Source organism: Panulirus ornatus, chromosome 72 (assembly GCF_036320965.1).
Source record: "Panulirus ornatus isolate Po-2019 chromosome 72, ASM3632096v1, whole genome shotgun sequence".
Lineage (NCBI taxonomy): Eukaryota > Metazoa > Arthropoda > Malacostraca > Decapoda > Palinuridae > Panulirus > Panulirus ornatus.
In genome coordinates, this window is record NC_092295.1 from 3,581,130 (window position 1) to 3,605,741 (window position 24,612).

Here is a 24,612-nt window from a genome sequence, read left to right on the forward strand (position 1 = left end):
AGGCTGCGACAAATGGATGTAGAATTCATGAGACGGCTCCACAGGAAGGTCAACATTGTACCTGTCATAGCCAAAGCTGACACCCTCACAAAATCAGAGATATTAAAGCTCAAAAACAGCCTTCTCAACGATATTGAAACTAATAAGATTAAGGTACTAATAACAAATTATTCTACGGGGATGCTTCTCTATATATGTAGTTCTAAAACTTTCATTTTTATTATAAACTACATATGAGGACTAATAAGACAAAAAATTTGAAATTCTAACACCACGAGGTAAAAAAAAAATACATGAAATTTTGCCTTGATAATGAGTTAAGTGTTCAGATGAACTACAAACTGCAAGATTTACCATCATATCCTTATCATACTTACTCAATGCTCCTTTTTTCCTAGCATACCCACTGTTCCCTAATAAGTTAAACTGAACTTATTATATTAGATGGTTTGGTTTAGTTTCCTTCTAATCTACCACCTGCCTTACTTTCCTCTTCCCTGCTTCACTTCTAAGGTATCACCCTTCTACAAAGAGCATTATTGCTGTATCTCACATGGGAACATCTGTACCATTATAATACAATTACATTAAAGCCCCTAAAAAAATTAACAAGTTATCATTATGTTCCTTTTTCCATTTATCAAATCATTCAAGCATCCCAAGTTGTTGGTCTAATCTCCACATTACATACTTAACAGCAATCATGTGCTATAAATCCATTATCTTCCTTTTTTCCATTTATTAAATCATTCAAGCATCCCAACTTCTTGGTCTAATCTCCACATTACAAACTTAACAGCAATCATGTGCTATAAATTCATTTTGGTGTTTTTCTGTGAACAGATCTACCAGTTCCCTGAATGTGACTCGGATGAAGATGAAGACTTCAAGCAACAAGATCGTGAACTAAAGGCATCTATACCATTTGCAGTGATTGGTTCTAACTGTGTCATTGAAGTGGCGGGCAAGAAAATGAGGGGACGGCAGTACCCATGGGGAATTGTAGAAGGTAAGTGGTGTAATAATGTAAAAAAAAAAAAAAAATATATATATAGATAGTACAAAATATTAGTAGTAAATTACTGGTGAAAGAAGGCTACTTCTGCAAGGGCAAAGAATCAAAGATACTCTGAAAGCTGTGGAAAATGGGGAAAGGTGATTATGAGTACAGAGATATAAGATACTATACACACAAATATGAAGTCAAGATGAATAATAACCTCTGCAGTATGGCAGAAGTCAAGTGAATACATAAATAATGAAGTTGTGACGTGTTCAGGGCATCTTAAAATGGAATTTTCACCACTAGGGCAAATTTTCAGAAGGGCCCATTCATGTGTGTGGAGAAAAACACCTATCATGATGACAAACCTCATAGGAAATACTTAAATCACATCATTATACACAAAAGGTCATCAAAGGGCTTAAGTTTCTTAGGGGTAAATAATGGTTTTTTGCTCGAGTACTGAATATGTTGAGAGGAAATTGCAAGTTATAAAAGCTAGTTAAGGCCATCGGTGGCATGACATGAAACTGCAAGTTATACAAGCTAGTTAAGGCCATATGTGACTATGTACAATTAGTGGCAGATTATAATTTGGGTTGTAGATTTATGGTAGTAAAGTTGGATGTAAGATGACAAGAAGCAGATTGTCAAAGAATCAATTCAGATATAAATTCAGTATTTCATATCACGTTACGAACACAAATGTGTATTGGAGGAATTTTGTCTATTACAATCAAAATTACTGAAGAGAATTCTCATCAGACCAACATAAATGAGCAATGAGAATAATCTGGAAGAGCCTCATAAAAAAAATCTATATCATACATAAATTCAAGATATATGCATGAGAGAATCTTATAAAGCTGTATACATAATCAACTCTTGTTAATGTTAAGAATTAAAAGATGTAAAGAAAAATTACTTCATGCAAATAACTGGTTATGAATGTTTTTTCTCATATCAACCTGCACAAATATGCTATTTCAGAAGTTCTCTTTCACAAATCATCTGAATGCGATTTCCTTTATAGATTTTGGATAAAATCTCAGCAATAAAGTATACATCCAGTAAATATTTGTAATTTTTCAGTGGAGAACACTGCTCACTGTGATTTTGTAAAGCTGCGCACAATGCTCATCTCTACGCACATGCAAGACATGAAAGAGGTGACACAAGACGTGCACTATGAAAACTTCCGAGCACAATGTATTTCTCAAATGCAGGTCAGTATTAGATGGAATCTTCTTCATAAACTAAAGTGTTTACTATGTTCATTCAAATAATTTCCAACCCCCTGTTCCCAAACCTTTCCGTCAACTTATGTGACACGCAGGGAGTACGTGGAAAATCTTCTCCCCTATCCCCTGGGATAAAATATTTATTATAAATCATATAAATCTTTAACAATCACATCTGCTTGTAACAAAAACACCTGCAAGAAGAAAATACCACAAAACTCACAATGTATCCCTTCCATTACTAAACAGTGCCTCCTACTCATGGCAGTAAAGCAGAACAAGTTAAAGGCAATTTAAACAATGTTCCACCAAGCTCAGCTAAGTATCATTTCATGTAAGAAAATTTGAAAATTAAGTTCTAATTTAACATAATTAAACACTTGTGAGGATAATCATTTATATCATTTGAGAATATCCCACACACAAGTGTACAGTGAATGTAAGGACTACTGCAGTGCAAGGATTAAAAGTCTGCCTTTCTTTTGTCTCATTCTCCCAAATACACCAAAGCCCAGAACATACACCATGTCTTTCATCTTCCATCCTTCTTTCTGTTCTCCTCTATATATTTTGGTAAATTTGCCTGTGTTTATGGTAACATTATTTTTTCTCTTTCATAACAAATCAATTTAGTTTGCCTCTTTAATAACTATCATTTCAATTACCCTTTATCACCGACTTTTCAGCAAGTGGCACTGAAGGAGAGGAACAAACTGAAGAGAGAAAGTGCAGCAAACTTTGACCAAGTGGGAGACGCTGACAAACTACTCCAGCAGAAAGATGAAGAGGTAGAAATATATTATGTTGCATGTAATATGTTACATTTTCTAGTCCATGTACCTAGGAAAAAAAAAAAAAAAAAACTAATAAAATTATATCCTAAATGATGAGGTTAGGTATTCACTTCAGCCTAAGATATTTTTTTTTTTCACAACAGCAGGATGTTATAACACACTTGATCCATGACATGAAAATACAAACTGAATTAATGAAGACAACCAACAGAAATACTGGTAGATATAATGACATCTCTTTTCTTTCATATGCTATAGAGTAAATGTAGAAAAGTGTGCTTCTGCAGGTATGTCTCAACTGACTTAGAACTTGACAATTCAAAATTTACTTTTCTTTCCCTTGCTTTTTTTTTTTAATAAAAATGGGATCTACACATGCATTCTTCCAGTCTTCTGGCTCCTTAACTATCAAGATGATTCACGAACAGAGACAAATCCTATGAGAGCAGATTGAACAACTTAAAATCAATCTAGTTTAGAAGTGAGAAGCTTAAGGGTTGACCTAACACTGGTATTCAAAATCATCAAAGACTCTGATAATTTTGATATATCAAGTTACAGAAAACTTGATTCAATTCCACATGCAGTAATGGATACCAACATGAGCAATCATTTTACCTAGAATGATGGTGGAGTACTTGCCAATTAGAGTGGTTGAAAGACAATATACAGATATGTATAGTACGAGACTTGATAAATATTTTGTTTAAAAGTCCATGACTGAAATCATTTGTACCTCAAGTCACAATGACAATTTGCAGGTTATTCTCTTTGAATCATCTGTATGCCACACTAATCTGCAAGTTTCTCATAACTTCCAGTATCACAAACAGCCTCGAAAGGACCTAATGGTCAGTTCATAGAATTCCTTTGTATTTTCCAACCTTGCATTAAAATTCCTTAACACCGAGACTTGATTCATTGCATGAAACCACCAAAGCACTCACTCTGTTCACCCCAAAAGCTATTTCATTCTTCACTACGAGGCACACTTGTCCAAAAGACATCCCTTTCTTCTTATCTCCTTTCACAACAAGGTGTCTAAGACCTACCCCTGAGAGTTAACTTTCATTTTAACAAATACCAATCTTTAACTCCTTCTCAAATATCATTCTTTAATAAGAGCTACCTTATTTTGCTCTTTACTGCTCTTTATCTCAAAAACCCAAACCTTTACTCCCAGAGCATTTCCTTACCATTCTATTCTATTCTCTTTTCAACTTGTTTCATTGAAAGATCATCCACTCCTTTGAAAGATATCCCAGCCTTAGCCTTCAAGGGAAAAATTTCTCACTTGGTTTCTCAGTTTTTCCTGGTTTCACACTAAAAGTAATCATCAAATAACATTACACTAACGAAGAAATTCTAATAATAAAGCAAATTTGTAATTCTGTTGGAATTCAAAGGAATAATTCTTTAATGCTGTATTGTGAACTGGGTGCAGCGAACCAATGAGCAGTAAAAGGAATACGTTTTTTTCCTCGAATGAAAATTGACGAATTAGATCAAAATAAAATTATGTTCTATCTATTGTCCTCTATCATGTATAAGGGTTTCAAATCAATATGGTCACTGATGATGATAATCTACAACAATAGCTTATGTGCCACGTGCCTACACCAACTCCAGAGATTGCTATATTCATACAAAGATATTTCTTGCAGTTACAACAAAGCTTATGGTGCCTGTTTTACAGATCCGACGTATGCAAGAGATGTTGAGTCAGATGCAAGAAAAACTAAAAGAATCTGGTAAGGACCCAGCAGCTGCAGCCCTCTGCCTTGAACCCGGTAAACGAGACTCTGTGGTCAACGTGTGACATCAACATTGTGTTCTATCAGTCACAAAACTTGTTTTTATATGGTGTCTCAACCAACTCTTCACAGACTTTCAGTGTCTCTGTGAAAGTGCCACCCTTTCTAGTATGAGATGTTAAATATTCATCTGTGTGGAAGTACTATAAACTGTGTGTGTAAAGTATTCCCCATGTGTGCCATACTGTGTTATCAACAGCAATGCCTGCTGATTAACACATCAAGCAAGAACAGTTGTAACCTCTGCTTATTTGGCAAAAGTACGAACAACACTAAAAGATGACATATCACAGAATACAAACTATAAAGATTCTGGTGATAACATGGTATACCAAGGAAATACCATAAGCTTTGACTGTGTACGTCAAAAAGCAGACATATCACCGTGAATATTTGTGATATGGTTCTATAGCTGTGTGTGAGAACCATTTTACTTTTATGAAATAATATCTTGATAAAATTATGGGTTAGTAATCAGTTACTTCCTGGCAAAGAGATCTAGATAAAACCCAAGATCCAAGAAAATAAAAGGAAATTTGATATATTACAGATTAAATAATAAGTATCTTAAGTACAGGAACTAAGATCTTTCTGTAAATGTCCCTATGAATGTTTTGTTAGTTTTCAAATCCTGGCTCATCTGTGTCAACAAAAATATGAACCTCTGTACTTCCATTTTGCTCACACATTCATATCTTACTCATCACTATGGATAACAATGTCATATATACATCCAAAGACCAAACATGTTAGTTCCAGTATTAAAGGTTTCCAATATGATGTCTCTCTGTGAAGATACTTTTCTGTTGTCAGTGTGTATCCCATGTAGAAAGATAAGCTGTCGTACTTATCAGTTTATACATTTATATACACCAAACACGCCAAAGTAGCATTTTATAATGATATAGTTATTCTAAAGATACTGAGATATAATTAGGACCTAGTTCTCTACACGGTTCCATTGTATGAAAGTATGATAACGTAAAAAGATGATACATAAGAATGGAGCTTTGCCTAACATAAAGCATCAAAATGCACAGTATTATTCCAAAAACTGAGCTCACAGTATTAGTGTACAAGCAAGCTGTACAGACATGAAGTTCATCACAAAAGTCACCCATTGCCTGATAAAGCACAACCACTGGCTGACATCTGTGTACAGCTTGTATATTATTTTTTTCTTCTTTGGCTACCTGACGATAACCTATTTTCTACAGTACAATATTTAGTTCAGATGTGCTAAGTCTCCTACTGCTTGAATGCAGCATGAATCATTCACCATTCCACCAGTGCATCACCATTTACATAATCATCACTTGCCTTGAATATCCATCCTACAACAGCGACAATATAGAGGTAATGGAATCAAGTTTCAACGATACATCCAACGCAATTTTTTGGCAAATCATTAAATGTATCTTGTTTCACTGATAGTAGCTTGCTGTAGGAAATTAATGACAGGGTTTGCTATGCTGCAGCTGTTGTAAGAACAGCTTGTGGAGGAGAGGAAAAAAAAAAAAAAAGTACAGCATAAATTGATCTGAGTCACTTTACCCAATACCGCATATAAGGTAAGAATGAATCAAAAGCACATTATTAACCGATTTTAGTGTTACCAGGAGGCTATCTGCTTAACACCAACCCTAACATCTCAAATTCTTTGTGTGCTTTCTCACTCCCCCCAACCATTCCAAATTATTTCCTATAGTTCAATGCTTTAAAGAGAACTCCCATATATGAGTGGATGTGAACTCAATGGACCACCAAATACTAAAGGATATCGTGATAACGGGACCAAGAAGGTGCATCCCTGTACACCTGTACACTATACATAGTAAGTCACCCACGTATTGGACTTCCACCTCCGAGAGGGTACATCAAAAACAATAAGTCAACTATGGCAAGGTTTTATCACTGTTAAAAGACAGAAACGAAGTAAGTTTCATCAAGGTCCCTCTCCCTCCACAGGAGTAAATACTCTTCCCTATTCTTGAGTGAAGTGCAGCCTTAAACCTGCAGGATCCCCAATAAAAGGGGTGCTCAGGCTCCCCTTTCTTTAATTTTACAAAAAAAGGAACAGAGAAGGGGTCCAAGTGAGAATATTCCTTCTAAGGCTCAGTCCTCTGTTCTTGACGCTACCTTACTAATGCGGGAAAAGGCAAATATGTAAGAAAAAAATAATAATAATGAAAAGAATAGTAATAATATACTGAGGTAAAGTCCATCTTTTTATTTCTATGGGTCATATCCCAAGCTCAAAATTAACACCTGTACCAATGGGGACCTAACCCAGCAATAGCATAATTTGTTATGGTAAAACCATTTTCTGAAACTAATCATACATTGCTTTGACTGGTGTATTATTAATTAATCAATGCTCACTCATGTTAAAACCCAAAACAGTTTCTGCTCAGCAAAGCAATATCTGTTGCTAAAACTGTGCCTATAGGCTGCTCTTGCTTTTACAAGACGGCTTTTGGCTGTTTCAAATTCTTGTCATTAATTAGTTCTTTTTTTAATCATAAGTGTACTTAAGTGTGATATTATTGAGTAAAATCATCCATTTAGAATATAAGATATAGATGTATTAATTCCAAAGTTCACTTTTTTAATTGAATTTACTTACAAGAACTGACTTTTTTAAATCAACTTATGCAGGAGCAGACATTACAATATACTGTAACTTAATGAACGTGGTGAAGCTACAATAAACATTCACTCTCAAAAAGATGCTTAACTATAACATCAGTTCTTGCATTTGTCTTAGGTTTTGAACTGAAGGGAAATTATCAAAATCAAAGATAACTCTTTCAAGTTAAATGAACTGGTGTTAATGAGACCCGTTTGCTAAAACTTTACTGTTCTTCCCTCCCTTTCACACGTCTATTATTGCTTATTCTCTGCACTTCTGTAAAATACTTTTAATACTGTACAAGTGTACTTTATTTTCCTGATAGCAAACAGCTATTTCCTACGCCACTGTCTTAACATCCAACCTGTCTTTTTCTAGCTTTATTGAGTTATGAATTACTGTATACCAGTATGACTACTGGCTATAAAATTCAGAGGTCCAAAATGATAAAGCTCATGCTACACACAGTCTATTGAGCAGTCATGTAACTTATATCAATGAGGTGTAAATTTGTATATAACAAGGAAATGTAATTTCAGTAATCTAAGAAAATGTGGCATTTCTGAAAAGTATCTATCAATGTTTACTTTAATCTAAATCTCTAAATACAAGCAAAAAGTATATGGTGATGCATTGCTAAAAGTATCGCTATTAACAAGTTTTCTATGAAATTATGGGGCTAATCATTTAACTGGTGGTGAAATGATCATTCAGTGGGAGAAAATACTCGTCTAATATTCAGTCATGTCTTAATATATACAGATGGCTGGGGTTTACTTTATAATGCTGGCACTTCATGGGTTAAAAAGTGAGTAATCTCTTTGCAGGCAAGTCATCCTTCTTGGCCAAGACATAAGTAAAGTATTAATAATACATATATAATTTCTTTTAATACATATTCATCATTTCCCACATTAGCGATGTAACGCTCAAAAACAGAACAACAACCTCTAAGTTTGGGGAAATTAAGTTAAAATCTCTAATTCAGCACTCTTAATGCAACGGTACAATATTTTGGGATTCACTAAGATCAAGGACATTATCTATCAAGCATCACATAAAATAACCTTGCCTTTTTTATCAAATTAGAAATGCTCATATGGTTAGGATATATATATATTAGTTCCTTCAATATCATCGACCCCATTTTTCCATCCAATGAGATGAATTATGAAAATCAGATTGAAATCACTCATACATATCCTCAATGCATGTCCAGTGTGCTAAGGTGACATTTGAATCATTCATTCCTTGAAAGTCTGACAAAAATTACAGCACAAATCAATTTCACCTATTCTTTCATCACTGTTAGTAACAATGTATTATGTTCTAAAATGTATCCATGTAGTGAATGAAATGTAACTGAAACTTATATGTACTCATTGTGTGATGTATTGGGTCCTTGTTGTTAGTACAAGAGTTGTTAGCCATGTGAAACAACATAAGTGATAGTGTGTCATGATGGCACTGAAGCACAAATTTGTTGCAGTATAACTGATAAGCTACAATATCTGTGAACTGAAAATACATAAATGTTATATAAGACAAGACAAATATGCTGACACTGATGATATAAAGTTTAGATCTAATCAATTCAAAATAAAGTTTTTGTTAAACTACTATAGCATATAATGAACAAGGTAGTAATTACGAGAACTAATGCACACACTCAAGCTCAGGCCTATGAAAACAGTATTTTGTAACAAGAAGCTGCCTTAGACAGGGTCCTTACATGGAAAAAAAAATTTCCTGATCAGTTTTTTTTTACCTAATAATGAAAAAAGAAGACCATATTGCTTTCAATCTCCCCTCATTGCCACACCTTTATGCCCTATTACCTTACATGTTAAACCAGATTCAAAATCAAACATGACCTGTATTTTCTCTCATACTCTATTGAAACTGTTAACATTGAAATCAATAAAAACAATTGAATATTTCATTGAGAACACCATACAGGTTATATATCATTCTGAAGTGGCTTACGTAACAGAGATCAAATAAGAATATAATGTTAACAGATGCAAAGGAGACAGACACTGAATGTTAATATAGGGAAAGTTTCGAGTCACAATATTCAGTTGACCGATAACAAATTAATGGGGGTCCATGCAAGTTAGCACCACTAGAACAGTCAGCAATCATTACGTGGCTTTGTAGTAATTCAATACTTTCCTTTCTGTTCAAATCCTGCTTCTAAAGTTTTTTTTTCTTTTATCATTCTGTATCCTATAAGGACAAATTATGAGGCACGGTCGGATCCAGAGTAGTCTAAGGGTAAGGACCCTACCATTAGGCACAGTAGGATCCAATGCAGTCTAAGGAAATGTTTCAATACTGTGAGCACAAGTCACTCGTATAATTGAGTGGATGTGAACATACAATGTAACTCACTGAGTTGATGATACCATAAATTTGTATGGTGCGATAAATATCAGTAAGATTGTACTGTTCATGAGTCTTCAAAAGACTACCGATTTGTGGCATGTATTGTACCTCAGTTGACTGTTTATATATAATGGTATTCAATAACACTAAGTGACTTATTTTTTCCTGCAGTCTTTGAATGTGATTCAGAGATAGGTTTTCTACTGAGCCCATACTGCCACATCTCATCCTTTCCTTTATCATTTTTTAATGTTTAGCACTGCAATGGTTCAACCAAGACAAGTTTTCAGATAAAGACACTTAATTTGTTTTAATGTTCTCTATAAATGTCTGTCATCATTCAGATAGGGAATTTTCTAATCAGCAGTGCTTTGCCAAGGAGTACTTCCAACTATTTGTTTTTCTGGGAGGATTTTAAGAAATAAGATTTTTTTTTAAGGGGTCGTGAAACATGTCTATGATTTTGAATCTCAGGGTGCAAGAAGTCAAAACACTGAACAAAGTCAAATTACTCTGGAATGCCCAAGAACTCCAAAGGATTTGTTAAATGAGCTTCAAAATGCGACTCCTAAATGAATGTTTAAAACATTCCATGACAAGTCATAAGGTCTACTAGTCAAAGGGTTTTGAAATCTTTTAGAAAGTTAGTGGTTTCATAGCTGTATCGCTATTTTCTTTTTTATATATAACAGGCATTCCAGTTTAATATAGTGCTTACTCATCAAGTTGAACACATGGCACTGAATGGAATTAACTGAAAAAAAAAAAAATTCCCTGAATAAGAGTTACTGATACTAGTAGTCTAGAGCCACAAAAGTACTGTGTAAGTAAAGAACTTCTGGGATATTTGTAAAACAATGTCAAAAGAGAATGCACAGACAATATTAATGCACAAAGCTGGTGAACTGTTAATTCATATCTTTAAATACATAACGCATACAAATACATATTTGTCATGTTGAAAACATTGTACAACCAGCAAGCATTCCTACAAAGTGATGGATGAGAAGTAATGGGACTGATTTCTGTTTTATAGCTTTAATACCCTATTTGATTATGTTATTTATATGAGGATATAATTATACTCATTTCTATTGATTAATAAAAAATGCACTATAAAAACATGGTATTTTACTTTCATGCACAAAGTAAGAGCTTTCAAGGTTACTTGAGAAAATTTAATGAATAACGTATGTAAACGTAGATTTTATTATTACTGAAAGAATGACAAATCCAACCAAATTCTCATTATGAAGTAAACATGGATTACTAAAGCTATCAAGATAAAACTGCAAAATATATCGAGATAAATCTTTAAGGTGTCTTCCAATCATTAATAAAGAAAATAATATCATTACTTTAGCCCCAGACCCCTTCTCAAAGAGCTTCCTTCCACAGGTCAATCAGTATCAGGGAAACTTGTGTGAACTCCTATGGAGTTATAGTTCTTGAATGGGACTGTTCTATAACCCAATATCACAATCTCATGGAAGGTGTATTTCATTCACATCATAGCCATAAGCAAGTTGAATCCAGTGGCATATCTTTAAGGTATCAAATTAATGTGCTCCATATCATCTTATGCCTGTCAAAATTTTTTTGGATTTTCTTTATCAGCAAGATAATTTGAGTGGAAGGGTTGTTGGCACTTATAAAACACAGAAAAAGTGTGCAATGGCCTTTGTTTGGTGACCCTCCTTCATATATCGTGACATTTGAAGGGAAAGACAACCTTTGTGATTATTTACGAGAAAATTACCAAGTGGCACCTGTCATCATATGACTACCAGGGTGGTCATCAGCACAAGTAAGTTTTTGATATAAAAAATGAAACAAATAAAACATAACAACTATGTACTTATAAATACATATATAAATAATCAAACGTGGACACCCATTTAGCCTTCCCCCAAAATTCAATAGTTTATCTATAACAGGTAAATACAATCACCATTGATGGATATGTTGGAATATTTTGAAGCGATAGATACTTTCTGTTTCTCCTTGTCATCTCTATACCTATTTTTCAGTTTTTTATCATTATGTATATCTTTTGGTAATACCATTTTTACTAATATCATCTTCCACACTAACCCTTAATTTACTTGAAAAAATACAGTAGTTCCCCACCCTCAATTGATTTTCTCTCTCGTTTCACCAGTGTAGCAGTTCTCTTCTACCAGCCTGTTACTGGGCAGACTATACCGTTTGAAACTTTTATAACATTTTTCGCTGAAAAGAACGATTATTTTCAAACCCGAGACATCTATACATCTACAGTTGAGGTAGTTTCAACAGGAGGTAAATTCCATGTTTCTACATACCCCATGTCTTAGGGTGTAATGAACACGATACAGTAATATTTCCTGATACAATGAGATCTTGCATTAGTTAAAACGGGCGTTGGCCTGGTAAAATGTATACTGTATATGGATATGATGCGGATTTACTTCTACTAAAAACTGTTAAGTACTAGTTTTCTACATTAATAAACATGTTCTTCAGCGTTTCAGCAAAGAGTTACTGAATATATTCGCAATTTCAGGTCTCCAAGAACAATGGGTAAATTCGCCTGAAACTATTTTCAAATTATCTGATCAACTATGGTGTGTGTGTGTGTGTGTGTGTGTGTGTGTGAGAGAGAGAAAGAGAGAGAGAGAGAGAGAGAGAGAGAGAGAGAGAGAGAGAGAGAGAGAGAGAGAGAGAGAGAGAGAGAGAATGTTAATATGAAACTGGAATAAGTCGTCCTCTTGCCATTTTCCATCGTTCCAACACAATCTTTCCTTAAATCATACTTCAAACTACCGTTACCACACACCATTACATTCCACATAAACAAACAACCATTAAGAACTTATGCTTTTATATCAAGTTTCTCACACCTAAAACTTTCGTTCACAATCTCTCACTACTTGTTATAGTTTCACATGACTGGTTATAGTTATAACAACCTAATTCCAAGAAACGTCACACATTAGCTTTGTAATCCAACCCTTGTCTCATATATTAGTTTTAATGTTTTAAGCCTCGCCATAATGAGTGTACGACCCTTGAGCACAATGATACGACCCTTATGGGTCATGTCCAAGACCAGGTCACTATATATAAGGGTCGTACACCGTCGTGCTCCAGAGTATAATCCATAGAATGTTTGTAACAAGCAATTATGATGATAATAAGAAGGTTTCCCAGACACGTGACACACCTGGCAAGAGGTCAAACGTAGTCTTAAAATGACGCACCTTCCAGGTGACCTGACCTAGTATGAGGCGACAAGTCGACTCATGTTCACGTTGTGAACTGGTTTAAGACGTATGTAAAAAGGTCACTAAACCAAACCATCTAACACTTTATCTAATCCAGGGCAACAATGGCTACTTATCTTCCGCCTTATTGACAAGAATTCTTTTCCTATCTGTGAATTTTAAACAATTATGGTTACCAAACCTTGATAAACACTAGTAATATAAACTGTGTAAACATTACTAACGTAATAACTTTGTAAACATTACAAATAAACTATAAAATAGTTCATGTCAGACTTTCTATTCACAAAATTTTTCGTTAATTAGTATATATAATTTCTGTAAACAACCGTAAAATTTAAAGGTAAATAATGCAAAACTAAAAACTATCTATTCATAGTAATAAATTGGATATTATTACAAGTAAAATTAATAATGCTACTGTCAGCATTTTTTAAACAACGGCTCCTTTAATTATATTCATGATAATAACTTAAGAAAGGAAGATATAGTAAATGAATTAAGGCAATTAATGTAAGAACTGAACCCCAACGTTAATTTTAAGGAGGCCCAATTGGATACTGCTCCACATCATGTAACTGTAGCCATTACTTCATGCTACAGATGTACTTACAACCGTAACTAGTTACAACCTATTGTGATTGTGTGTGTGTGTGTGTGTGTGTGTGTGTGTGTGTGTGTGTGGCCGGGAGGGAGGGTGACCCAGCCATGCTCAAGATAGCGGTGTGGGAGATGTGTATTGTGTATCAAGGAGGTTATCAGTTATCAGTTATCGTGGTCGTTACGACCGCTCGGGTTAACTACCCAAGTGGGCGTCGCCTGTGACGCAACCAGACACCCCTGTCTCCCACACACCGTCCTCCAATGACCACACATTACCTTACCTAACTGAGGTTAAATGACAGAGAAACATCAGTCCACTTCCTCGTTATGCTAATTAAACTGGTGGTACTGTGAGGTCGTCATTTTATCCCATTTCGACTAAAGTCCTTAGAAAATTAGCATCATGAAATGTGACACAATGCTAGACTTTTGACCTAAAACAATAACTTTAAAATTCCTCAAAAAAGTATGTCTCAGTTCAGCCATAAATATCTTAATATTGGCTTAGTAAAAACAATCAAAACTTTCTGCACACAAGGGAGACATCACAAGCTGTCTGTGGCATTCCATCAACCATTGCACATATATGCTTGCGTTCACATATGTACTCAATATGTTGAACTTTGTATATCAAAATTAAATGCATCAACCATTGCACATATATGCTTGCGTTCACATATGTACTCAATATATTGAACTTTGTATATCAAAATTAAATGCATCAACCATGCCCATATATGCTTGCGTTCACATATGTACTCAATATATTGTACTTTGTATATCAAAATTAAATGCATCAACCTTGCACATATATGCTTGCGTTCACATATGTACTCGATATGTACTTTGTATATCAATTAAATGCATCAACCATGCACATATATGCTTGCGTTCACATATGTACTCGATATATTGTACTTTGTATATCAAAACTAAATGCATCAACCTTGCACATATATGCTTGCGTTCACATATGTACTCAATATATTGTACTTTGTATATCAAAATTAAATGATCGTTTTTGTTTTATGACAAAATTTACCATGAAAGCTACGAGGGCAAGTTATAATATCTACCTTCACACACGTCCCAATGCTCTTAACAACCTCTTACAATCACTTGGTTGTAAGGTAACATGTTACAACCATTCAGTAGTGTTATTACTCAAGTTACAGCCATTCAGGGGGTGTTACAGCCATTCAGGTAATATTATTCGTGTTACAACCACTAAGGTTATTATTCATGTTACAACCATTCAGGAGTTATTGTTCATGTTACAACCACTCAGGTTATTAATGTTACAACCATACAAGAGATTTATTATTCATGTTACATTATAGTTTTATCATTCATGTTTCTCATACGATAGTTCATATCATTACAAACGTTTCATATAATAATAATAATAATAATAATAATAATAATAATAATAATAATGTTTCATTTTCTTCAGGATTTAAAAGTTGTCACATTGGAGTATTTCAGTGTATAACTTATGATTGTAGATCGTACGATTGGTTTTAATGTCCAGTTAAATAATAAATTACTCCCGTGGTGAAGTTTTTAGCGTTCCTGACCATGACGCATCCAAGGGCCTCACGCCCACGGTCGAGCATGGTATGGATGGGTTCGATGCCTAGTTTTTAGGCAGTCGGTCCACAGTCAACTTAGCTGTTCATTATCCACCTCTAGGGAGTGATCGATAAAATGGGTCCTTGGCTCAGGCTTGTGTGTGTGTGTGTGTGTATATATATATATATATATATATATATATATATATATATATATATATATATATATATATATATATTACACACACGACCTCACAGGGACGCCATTAACCTAAACACAGTCTTAGCTACAAGCTCAATATATCAAGTGAATCCTATCTGGGTATACCACAACCTTACCACAACCTCACCCACGGTGTGTTGTGAACTCGAGGCAAAGTCCCTTTGTGGTGTGGGCTATATAACACTCGCGTCTTCATTACAACTTGCACAGGCTAAAGGTTAGGTTGAACTTTGATCAAATAATCATTTTGGCTGAGGGAGAGAAATTACCAATTTAGGTTGCCTACTCACAGTCGCTACTGTACAAAATACTGACACACATACAAACGACGTACATGTAGTACAAATGAACATGTGCACATGATAGTACACACTTAACATGTGTACATTCACAGGGAAGACAAAAACGTACATGAGTAACTAATATACAAGGATTTATACAAGAAATACATACACACACATACATATCAATACAGCCAGATATGTATACTTAAAACTTGAAATAAACCATTTGTTTTGACGTTTTAAAAGGCGATTCTTACCAGTGTTGCTGTATCATTGTGATTAATATTATTAGCCAATAACCGAGGCCTTGTTACAACGACCCCAAGCCAACTGGGCTGTAAACAGGAGGCGATGTTAGACAGCTTAGCTTACACACCAGGCGATGTTAAGAAAGCTTAGCTTACACACCAGGCGATGTTAAGAAAGCTTAGCTTACACACCAGGCGATGTTAAGAAAGCTTAGCTTACACACCAGGCGATGTTAGAAGCTTAACTTACAGTAACACCAGGCGATGTTAAGAAAGCTTAGCTTACACACCAGGCGATGTTAAGAAAGCTTAGCTTACACACCAGGCGATGTTAGAAGCTTAACTTACAGTAACACCAGGCGATGTTAAGAAAGCTTAGCTTACACACCAGGCGATGTTAAGAAAGCTTAGCTTACACAGCAGGCGATGTTAAGAAAGCTTAGCTTACACACCAGGCGATGTTAGAAGCTTAACTTACAGTAACACCAGGCGATGTTAAGAAAGCTTAGCTTACACACCAGGCGATGTTAGACATCTTAGCTAGCACACCAAGCGATGTAAGAGCTTACTATACACACAAGGCGATGTTAAGACAGCTTAGCCTTACACACACGATGTTAAGACAGCTTAGCTTATACACGCGATGTTAAGACAGCTTAGCTTATACACACGATGTTAAGACAGCTTAGCTTATACACACGATGTTAAGACAGCTTAGCTTATACACGCGATGTTAAGACAGCTTAGCTTATACACGCGATGTTAAGACAGCTTAGCTTATACACCAAGCGATAGCCAAGTTCACACAGACAACAACAGCCTCGCCTACATACATCCAACACTACGTAATAATTAACTTGAAACTTTGAATCTTTTAAACTTAAGTCCAATTAAGAGAAAATTTTCTTCTGGAACCAGATTTCAAAGGCTTAATAGTGACTTTTCATAAAAGGTTTAAATCACGATCTATCTTGACCTTTTAAAAAGTTCCCAGCATTCTAAACTTCTCGTCTGATCTTTTCGACTTCACACACACACACGTAAGAATAGGAATAAAGAAGTTAAAAGACATTTACAAAGAAGACGCTTCTTCCACACATCTTCAACCACTGGGTGGGGGATGGGGCATTACCTTCACCCCCTTCACCCCAAGAGGGAAGGGGACATAAGGGTAATGGGGAAGGGTACGTCATGATACCACACCAAGCCATTGACTGATACATATGTCATCTACATATTTGTCTCGTACTATTTGAACCAGTTTGGTTTGGTGTTCTGCTTGCTCGTAGCACAAACCTGGTCGTCAAACACGGTCGAGAGAAGGAATTAGTTTGGTCAGGAAGTGTGATGGAATATATGGGGGGCGGGTAGGATGCTTTGAAAGGGCACACCCAGGTCCAGACGCCTGGCTTCAACAAAAGCACTTTTGAATGACTTTGATCATCAATTAGAAAACTGGCCACAAGAGAGGCCTGGGGTGAAGACGACGATAATCCACAACGGATATTTTGACGACGCTACGCTACCAGCAACCACCCCACTTTTTCCTTCTTTCCTTACCATGAACAGTCATAATGGCCTATTAACCCTCTTGAACACGACGATACGACCCCTCGAGAACGACCCTTGAACACGACGGCAACTACTGTTAAGTACAGTGACCAACCCTTAAAACATGGGTCGTGCCCTACGGAAGTGTTATTTAACCGGTTTTTTTTTTCTTTTTGTCACAGATAGTAACATACCCACGGCACGCTTTCTTATCTAACCTCAGCCAGAGGAACCTACCTAACCTAACCTACAGATAACTAGGTTAAGCCACGTCTGCTAAGTGCAGACAAACTGCTACATTTCCCAAGGTGACCTTAAATGATATCTTAACCTCGAGTTAGGTTAGGTGGGAACAGAGACAGACCTCCACTACATCTTACCTTGCCTGACCCATACAGGAACCACATTAACATGGTGGTCATTACTGGTAAATGTTATCATAACAACCTAAAACCACTTTAAGTCAGCATTCTTGATAAAGCGCAAAGGAGAAAGTAAACTTGATAATTAAACTTTCACAAGTTCTTAAAGCATAGCCTAGTGGTTACAAGAGCACTTCAAAATTTCACTTTTTTGTTTGTCAAACAATCCTATAAGTATTGTGTATATATATATATATATATATATATATATATATATATATATATATATATATATATATATATATATATGGACGTGGGATAGTGTGATAGGTGATCTACACACAAGGTGTGTCCAGTGAAACGCCTCAAGCCAAGCTGGAGTAGATTAATGGATTAAACCTGATTGGAATATTACCTTAGAAGTGGCACGGGAGAGAGAGAGAGAGAGAGAGAGAGAGAGAGAGAGAGAGAGAGAGAGAGAGAGAGAGAGAGAGAGAGAGTTCTACAATGGAGGCTGATGGTGATGGGGATGTAGAAGAGGGTGTGGTAGTGATGGTGTGGTAATGGTAGTGGTGGAGGTTAAACTCGAGGGGAGGGTGTGGTGGAATGGAAGGGGAGGAGGTAGTGTGTGTGGTGGGGGAAGAGGGAGGGATGGAGGGAGGGAGATGGAGGGGTTTGGGTGTCATCAACATAGTGGCGGGTCCAGGCTGGGGTGGAGGGAGGGAGGGAGGGTGGAGGGAACCCTGTAGGAAAGTAATATACTGAAAACCTGGGCCAGGTGGACCTTGCTCGAGTGATCTTGTCTTCCCCCCTGCCGTAGGGGCGAACTTCCTAGGAATTCCAGGTGGTACATACAGCTGGCTTGTGTACCCAACTACACCAGCTGGCTGGCTCCTGGGGTGGTGTACATATTGTCCGTCTAGTGTCTCACACCCACCTAACACCAGGTGGTTACATCTCGTCCCTAACAGAGCTAGCAAAGTCCACCTCGTCCCTAACAGAGCTAACAAAATCCACCTCGTCCCTAACAGTTAACAAAATCCACCTCGTCCCTAACACAGCTAACAAAATCCACCTCGTCCCTAAGAGCTAACAAAATCCACCTCGTCCCTGACACAGCTAACAAAATCCACCTCGTCCCTAACAGCTAACAAAATCCACCTCGTCCCTAACAGAGCTAACAAAATCCACCTCGTCCCTAACAGAGCTAACAAAATCCACCTCGTCCCTAACAGAGCTAACAAAATCTATCGTTTGCATATGGTCAGTTAAGTCCCATACGCGTCATGAGTCGTCTCTACCACTACAATGGCATGTTACACTACCATCCTACTTGTCTTGTACTACAATACCCTTCAAAAATGTTCTAATGTCCAGAAATGTACATCATGTACATCTAACCTTGTCTCCAGCTGGCCACACCACATACTCATTCTAATGATAGCTCTCTCTTGCCACCCCCGGACCACAACACCTTGTAAATGAGCACAAAACACAATCACAACACTTGTGATGTATTCCCAGCATTCTAACCTGACCTAACCTTCTAGTGACATGTGATAGCTACATTAACAACGTGACTTCAGGCTTAGCTAACTTTAGGTAAGTTTACTTCAGTGATTCTAAGCTTGTTTCATCAACAGCAGATCAGTGAATGACCAGCTAAACCACTACATCTAATACAGGTCTAATTACCATTAACTTAGGGCAATGGTACAACTTTTCAAACCACTCATTAACATTAACTCATGCCCTAATTTGCATTAAATTTGCATTAACTAAAACTCATGCCCTGTTTTGAATTAAAATCAATACAACTTACATATGTAAATTTATAATTTACTTTACCATAAAGTTGTTTGTAAGTAGTCGACTTTTGAAAGGGCCATTGTATTGAGTACAAGATTTTGTATTATAGTTATAAATTCTCTGAATTAGCAACATCTGGGTTCAGAGCCAAGGATACCTTCAATTAATTTGTACTTCTGGATATATAATATCAAAGGCATGTTTCAATACAAGGAGAAACAACTGGCTGAAGTACAAGCAAAACTCAAAATCTGAATAATTAATTAACTAAATGATCCGTTTTTACAACAATTTAAAATAACATCACAACCCAGACATTGTTCTAAAAGTACATGTACTAAGTACTAGGGTAATGAAACTGATAAATGTAATATTAATAATGAAATGACATGAAAAAAGGACGATTTAGTTAATAAAATTATGAATACCATCAAACGTTAAGGTTAAAACTACATAATTGTCCATCAAAGTAATCCCTCTTCACATTTTCATTAACCCCTCCTTCTTAACCATATAAACTGCTATAATAACCAACATAAGTGATCAAATATTATATATCTGCATATATTTTGACCCTTAAGCATTATATTAACTGACCTTGACGCATGACACGCAATTATATGAACCATTGCGTCAATATATAACAATGACGCTAAGTGACGCTCGCTTCCAGAACATTCCATGGTAAAAATCCCCCAAATACGGCAACACAAGTAAACAGACGATGATTATTAAAAATCTATTAAATAACCATTAAATCCCAAGACGAGCCTTTTAAATAGCACGACCCTTTTAATAGGCCTTTTATATCACTTGGCGCCGCCATTTAAAGTGTAGTCAAGAATAACACTGAGCGTCTCCAACTCTGTCCCTTCCCGTACCTGGCAAATCTATTTTATCTAAAATTACACATCCTGGCCATCACACATGCATACATATATATCTATACTTCTATATAAATCTATATAAATGTATATATAAATTCTGAATCGCACGAAAACTTGTTTAATATGGCGGCTCGCGTGACGTGAGCACAACTCCTCCTCCCTCCATGACCTGCGTGGGTCACTGAGCTCTGGGTTTACTTCTCAAAAATACTTTTTTTTCTCAAATACTTTTTTAAATAAAGTTAATGATGACGTGTACACACGTTTGTGATCAGTAAAGTAAGTAATGACTTTTATAAATACGAAAACGATTGTGAATGCATCGACCACTGTAAAAGTTAGGCTTTCACGCGCTATCCCAGGCCAGGAAATACATAATTACAGCCAAAATAAACCATCAAGATGCAGATGGACAGCTTTTGACACGCCGATAATATAATACTTTCGTCTTCCTAAAATTCTACTACAAAAAATATAGAAAAAAGTACTTTTAAACCAAGCAATTGTGAAACTTATATAAAGTATGCTAACATAGGCTAGGCTTCAACACGAGGCGCACATGTGAACACTACTAACACTGTACACTTGGCTTCAGTATACCACGTACACTAAGCTTCAGTATACCACGTACACTAAGCTTCAGTATACCACGTACACTAGGCTTCAGTAGACCACGTACACTAAGCTTAAATATACCTCGTACACTAGGCTTCAGCAGACCACGTACACTAAGCTTCAGTATACCACGTACACTAAGCTTCAGTATACCACGTACACTAAGCTTCAGCAGACCACATACACTAAGCTTCAGCACACCACGTACACTAAGCTTCAAGTATACCACGTACAATAAGCTTCAGCACACCACGTACACTAAGCTTCAAGTATACCACGTACAATAAGCTTCAGCACACCACGTACACTAAGCTTCAAGTATACCACGTACAATAAGCTTCAGCACACCACGTACAATAAGCTTCAATATACCATGTACTCTAAGCTTCAAGTATACCACGTACAATAAGCTTCAGCACACCACGTACACTAAGCTTCAAGTATACCACGTACAATAAGCTTCAGCACACCACGTACAATAAGCTTCAATATACCATGTACACTAAGCTTCAGCACACCACGTACACTAAGCTTCAGCACACAACGTACACTAAGCTTCAATATACCATGTACACTAAGCTTTAGCACACACCACGTACACTAAGCTTCAGCACACACCACGTACACTAAGCTTCAGCATAACAATAAATTAAGACCAATTCTCAATATCAAAACCATGAACATTATTAAAACATTACGACTCTGCACATAACCTAAGCTTTTTCTTTAACCTACATAAAATAGGCTTCGACTCTAACCTGTATATAACCTATTTTATCATAACTATTGTAAATATAAACCATAATTCAACTGATAACATGTGATAACAACAGCAGATAACATCTTACATCTACCCAGCCAGAACAGAGATGTTCGCTGGCATTTCATTCTTGTATTCATTTATCAAAATTCAATCATAAAATCAGACATTTTGTGAGAAGATTCCAACTGCTGTTTGTTGTGACCAACTATATCCAATTTTCTATCATTATCATTAGCATACATCAAAGAATAATTATATTTACGAGAAAATGTATTTCATTTCTAGGTACAGTAGGGGGCCATCCATGTATTCTAATCCTGCCAAAATAACTTGTGTACATAACCTTATTATTAAGGACTCAACCGGCTTTGCATTTCTTCTGGAAATTCTATTTTCTTTTCTAAAGCAAATGTAATTCAAAGTAGCAAACTTTTGATTACCCCAGTAGCCATGTAATCCTATTATAACAAGACGAAGATAAACCAGTTATTTCTATCAACTAAGGGGATGTTTCAAGGGGTTTTATAGCCAAGTTTGAAAGCCATATTCCTTCTAATAGCCCATCCTACATGAAACAAAAGATTATTTATTAAGCAAAATGTAAGAAAATGAGATAATTACACTAAATATGAAACAAAGTTAACCTAACGATTTATATAGGTCGTTACATCACTCAAGCTATGGTGGTTAATGGTTTTAATTTATTTATATGAATATATACATATTTCTAGTTATATATATCTTAACTCTGGGCCAACTTAACTTTTAAATACGATACCAATGTTAACTGGCATATCTAAGCAATATATTAATATTGTTTTATACTAACCATTTTCAACGTATTTTAAAAGGATTCTAAATTCCTACTATTAATGGACGAAACAATTATTACTTTCAATATCACATAGTAAACTTTTCACTTAAAAGTAATAATCAAAATGCTAATTAGTTACATAACTCAGGTCAATACCTTACAATTCATGTCTACCAAAGTATAACAAACTCAATGGAAATTTTCTCTACCAAAAGTATAACAAATAAAATGGAAACTTTGGATGTCGTATGAAAAACTATTTCTTCAACTTATTTCGGAGATAAGCATCAATTTGCTCAACTATTGCTCATTATTCAATAATCATGTATACACTGCGCCTCCTTTTACCTCTACATTCATCATTCAATTCCCAAAGACAAGCTGTTGCTATCAGCGATATTCCTACTTTACAATCCAAATTATTCTCGAATCTTACATCGTCTGTGTCAAGTGCTACCACGCTAACGACCATTCAAGCAATAATGAACCTTATAGATTAAATAACATTTGTTTTATAGTAATATTTACTAAGGTTGGAACCTATGCCAGTGCAACAGCTCATCTCTGATGTCCTACATGAACAAAACACACAAGAGACGCAGGAAATTAACAAATATCACAAATTTATATATATAATTAAGTAAATCAATTTATATATATATAGATTAAATCACATAAGTTCAAATATATATCTGCAGATGACATTAAATTTTTGTATAAAAATGCTGGATTTCAAACATACAAACTACGGTTATGTTCAATTACATTATCTACCCAATCAACCAACTTATCTACTAGTTAGGTAATCTACCCTAACTTTGAATGTATCTACAATGAGGACATCTACCCTAACTTGAAATGTAACTATGACTAAAAGCATTATGTTACGTTAACTAACCTAACTAATTACTAAGTGCCATTAATATCGTACGTTAATGTACCGAGTTACATGAGGTATCCTAACCGAATATATGAGAATAAAAGTCATATCAGTTAAGGAGCAATTACGTGAATTAACCGAACCAAAAATGTACCTTTATTAATCAGTTAACGAACCGTTGTTAATTACCCTAAAACTGTACCATTAATAATATATCAGTTAATGTAGCGAGTTACAGACGTAGCCTAACCAAATACGTACGAATTAACTGATCGGTTAAGGAGCTGAGTAACGTTAATTAACCTAACCAAAAACGTACTAATCATTAATCAAATCAATTAATAGAGCAAGTTACAATAACTAACAAAGACGTACCAATTAAAATCATTACAAGTTAATGTACCAAGATTTATTAACCTAACCAAAAACGGAGCAATTAAAGATGTTAATGTAATTACATAAGCAAAAACATACCAATTACTCATGTTAATGAACCGACAATTACATTAATTACCCTAAACAAAACCGTGCCTATCATTATAGTTAATGTAAACCAGTTACGTTCACTACGAAGCCAAAAATGTACTAATCATACGCTCATATCAATGTACCTAATTAACATATTTTAAACTAAGAATTTAGCAATAATTAAAATCATTATTAGCCTATCTAATGACCTCAACACTAAGTGACCAGTAGTTAACCTTATACATAATCCTGGTGTTGAAGGATCCGTCTTGGGCCATTTACCAATTAACTTACCATAACCAATTACCAATTAACTTACCAAACTTAATTAACACCGTCTGTAGAAGCTGGTTCATCTCTTCAACAAGCCATGATACAACTGTTGTTATAATACCA

General features: G+C 35.5%; 1 protein-coding gene across 1 annotated transcript in view; it reads left to right on the forward strand.

The window, feature by feature from the left end:
• Window positions 1–10,994, forward strand: part of Septin4 (septin 4) — a 96,992-nt gene extending 85,998 nt beyond the window's left edge. The window contains exons 5-9 of the mRNA XM_071660782.1: window positions 3–153; window positions 844–1,009; window positions 2,096–2,229; window positions 2,931–3,032; window positions 4,735–10,994. Of these exons, the coding sequence (XP_071516883.1) occupies window positions 3–153; window positions 844–1,009; window positions 2,096–2,229; window positions 2,931–3,032; window positions 4,735–4,857 (676 nt within the window). The 3' untranslated portion in view covers window positions 4,858–10,994. The remainder of the gene's footprint in view (window positions 1–2; window positions 154–843; window positions 1,010–2,095; window positions 2,230–2,930; window positions 3,033–4,734) is intronic.
• Window positions 10,995–24,612: the final 13,618 nt, after the last annotated feature.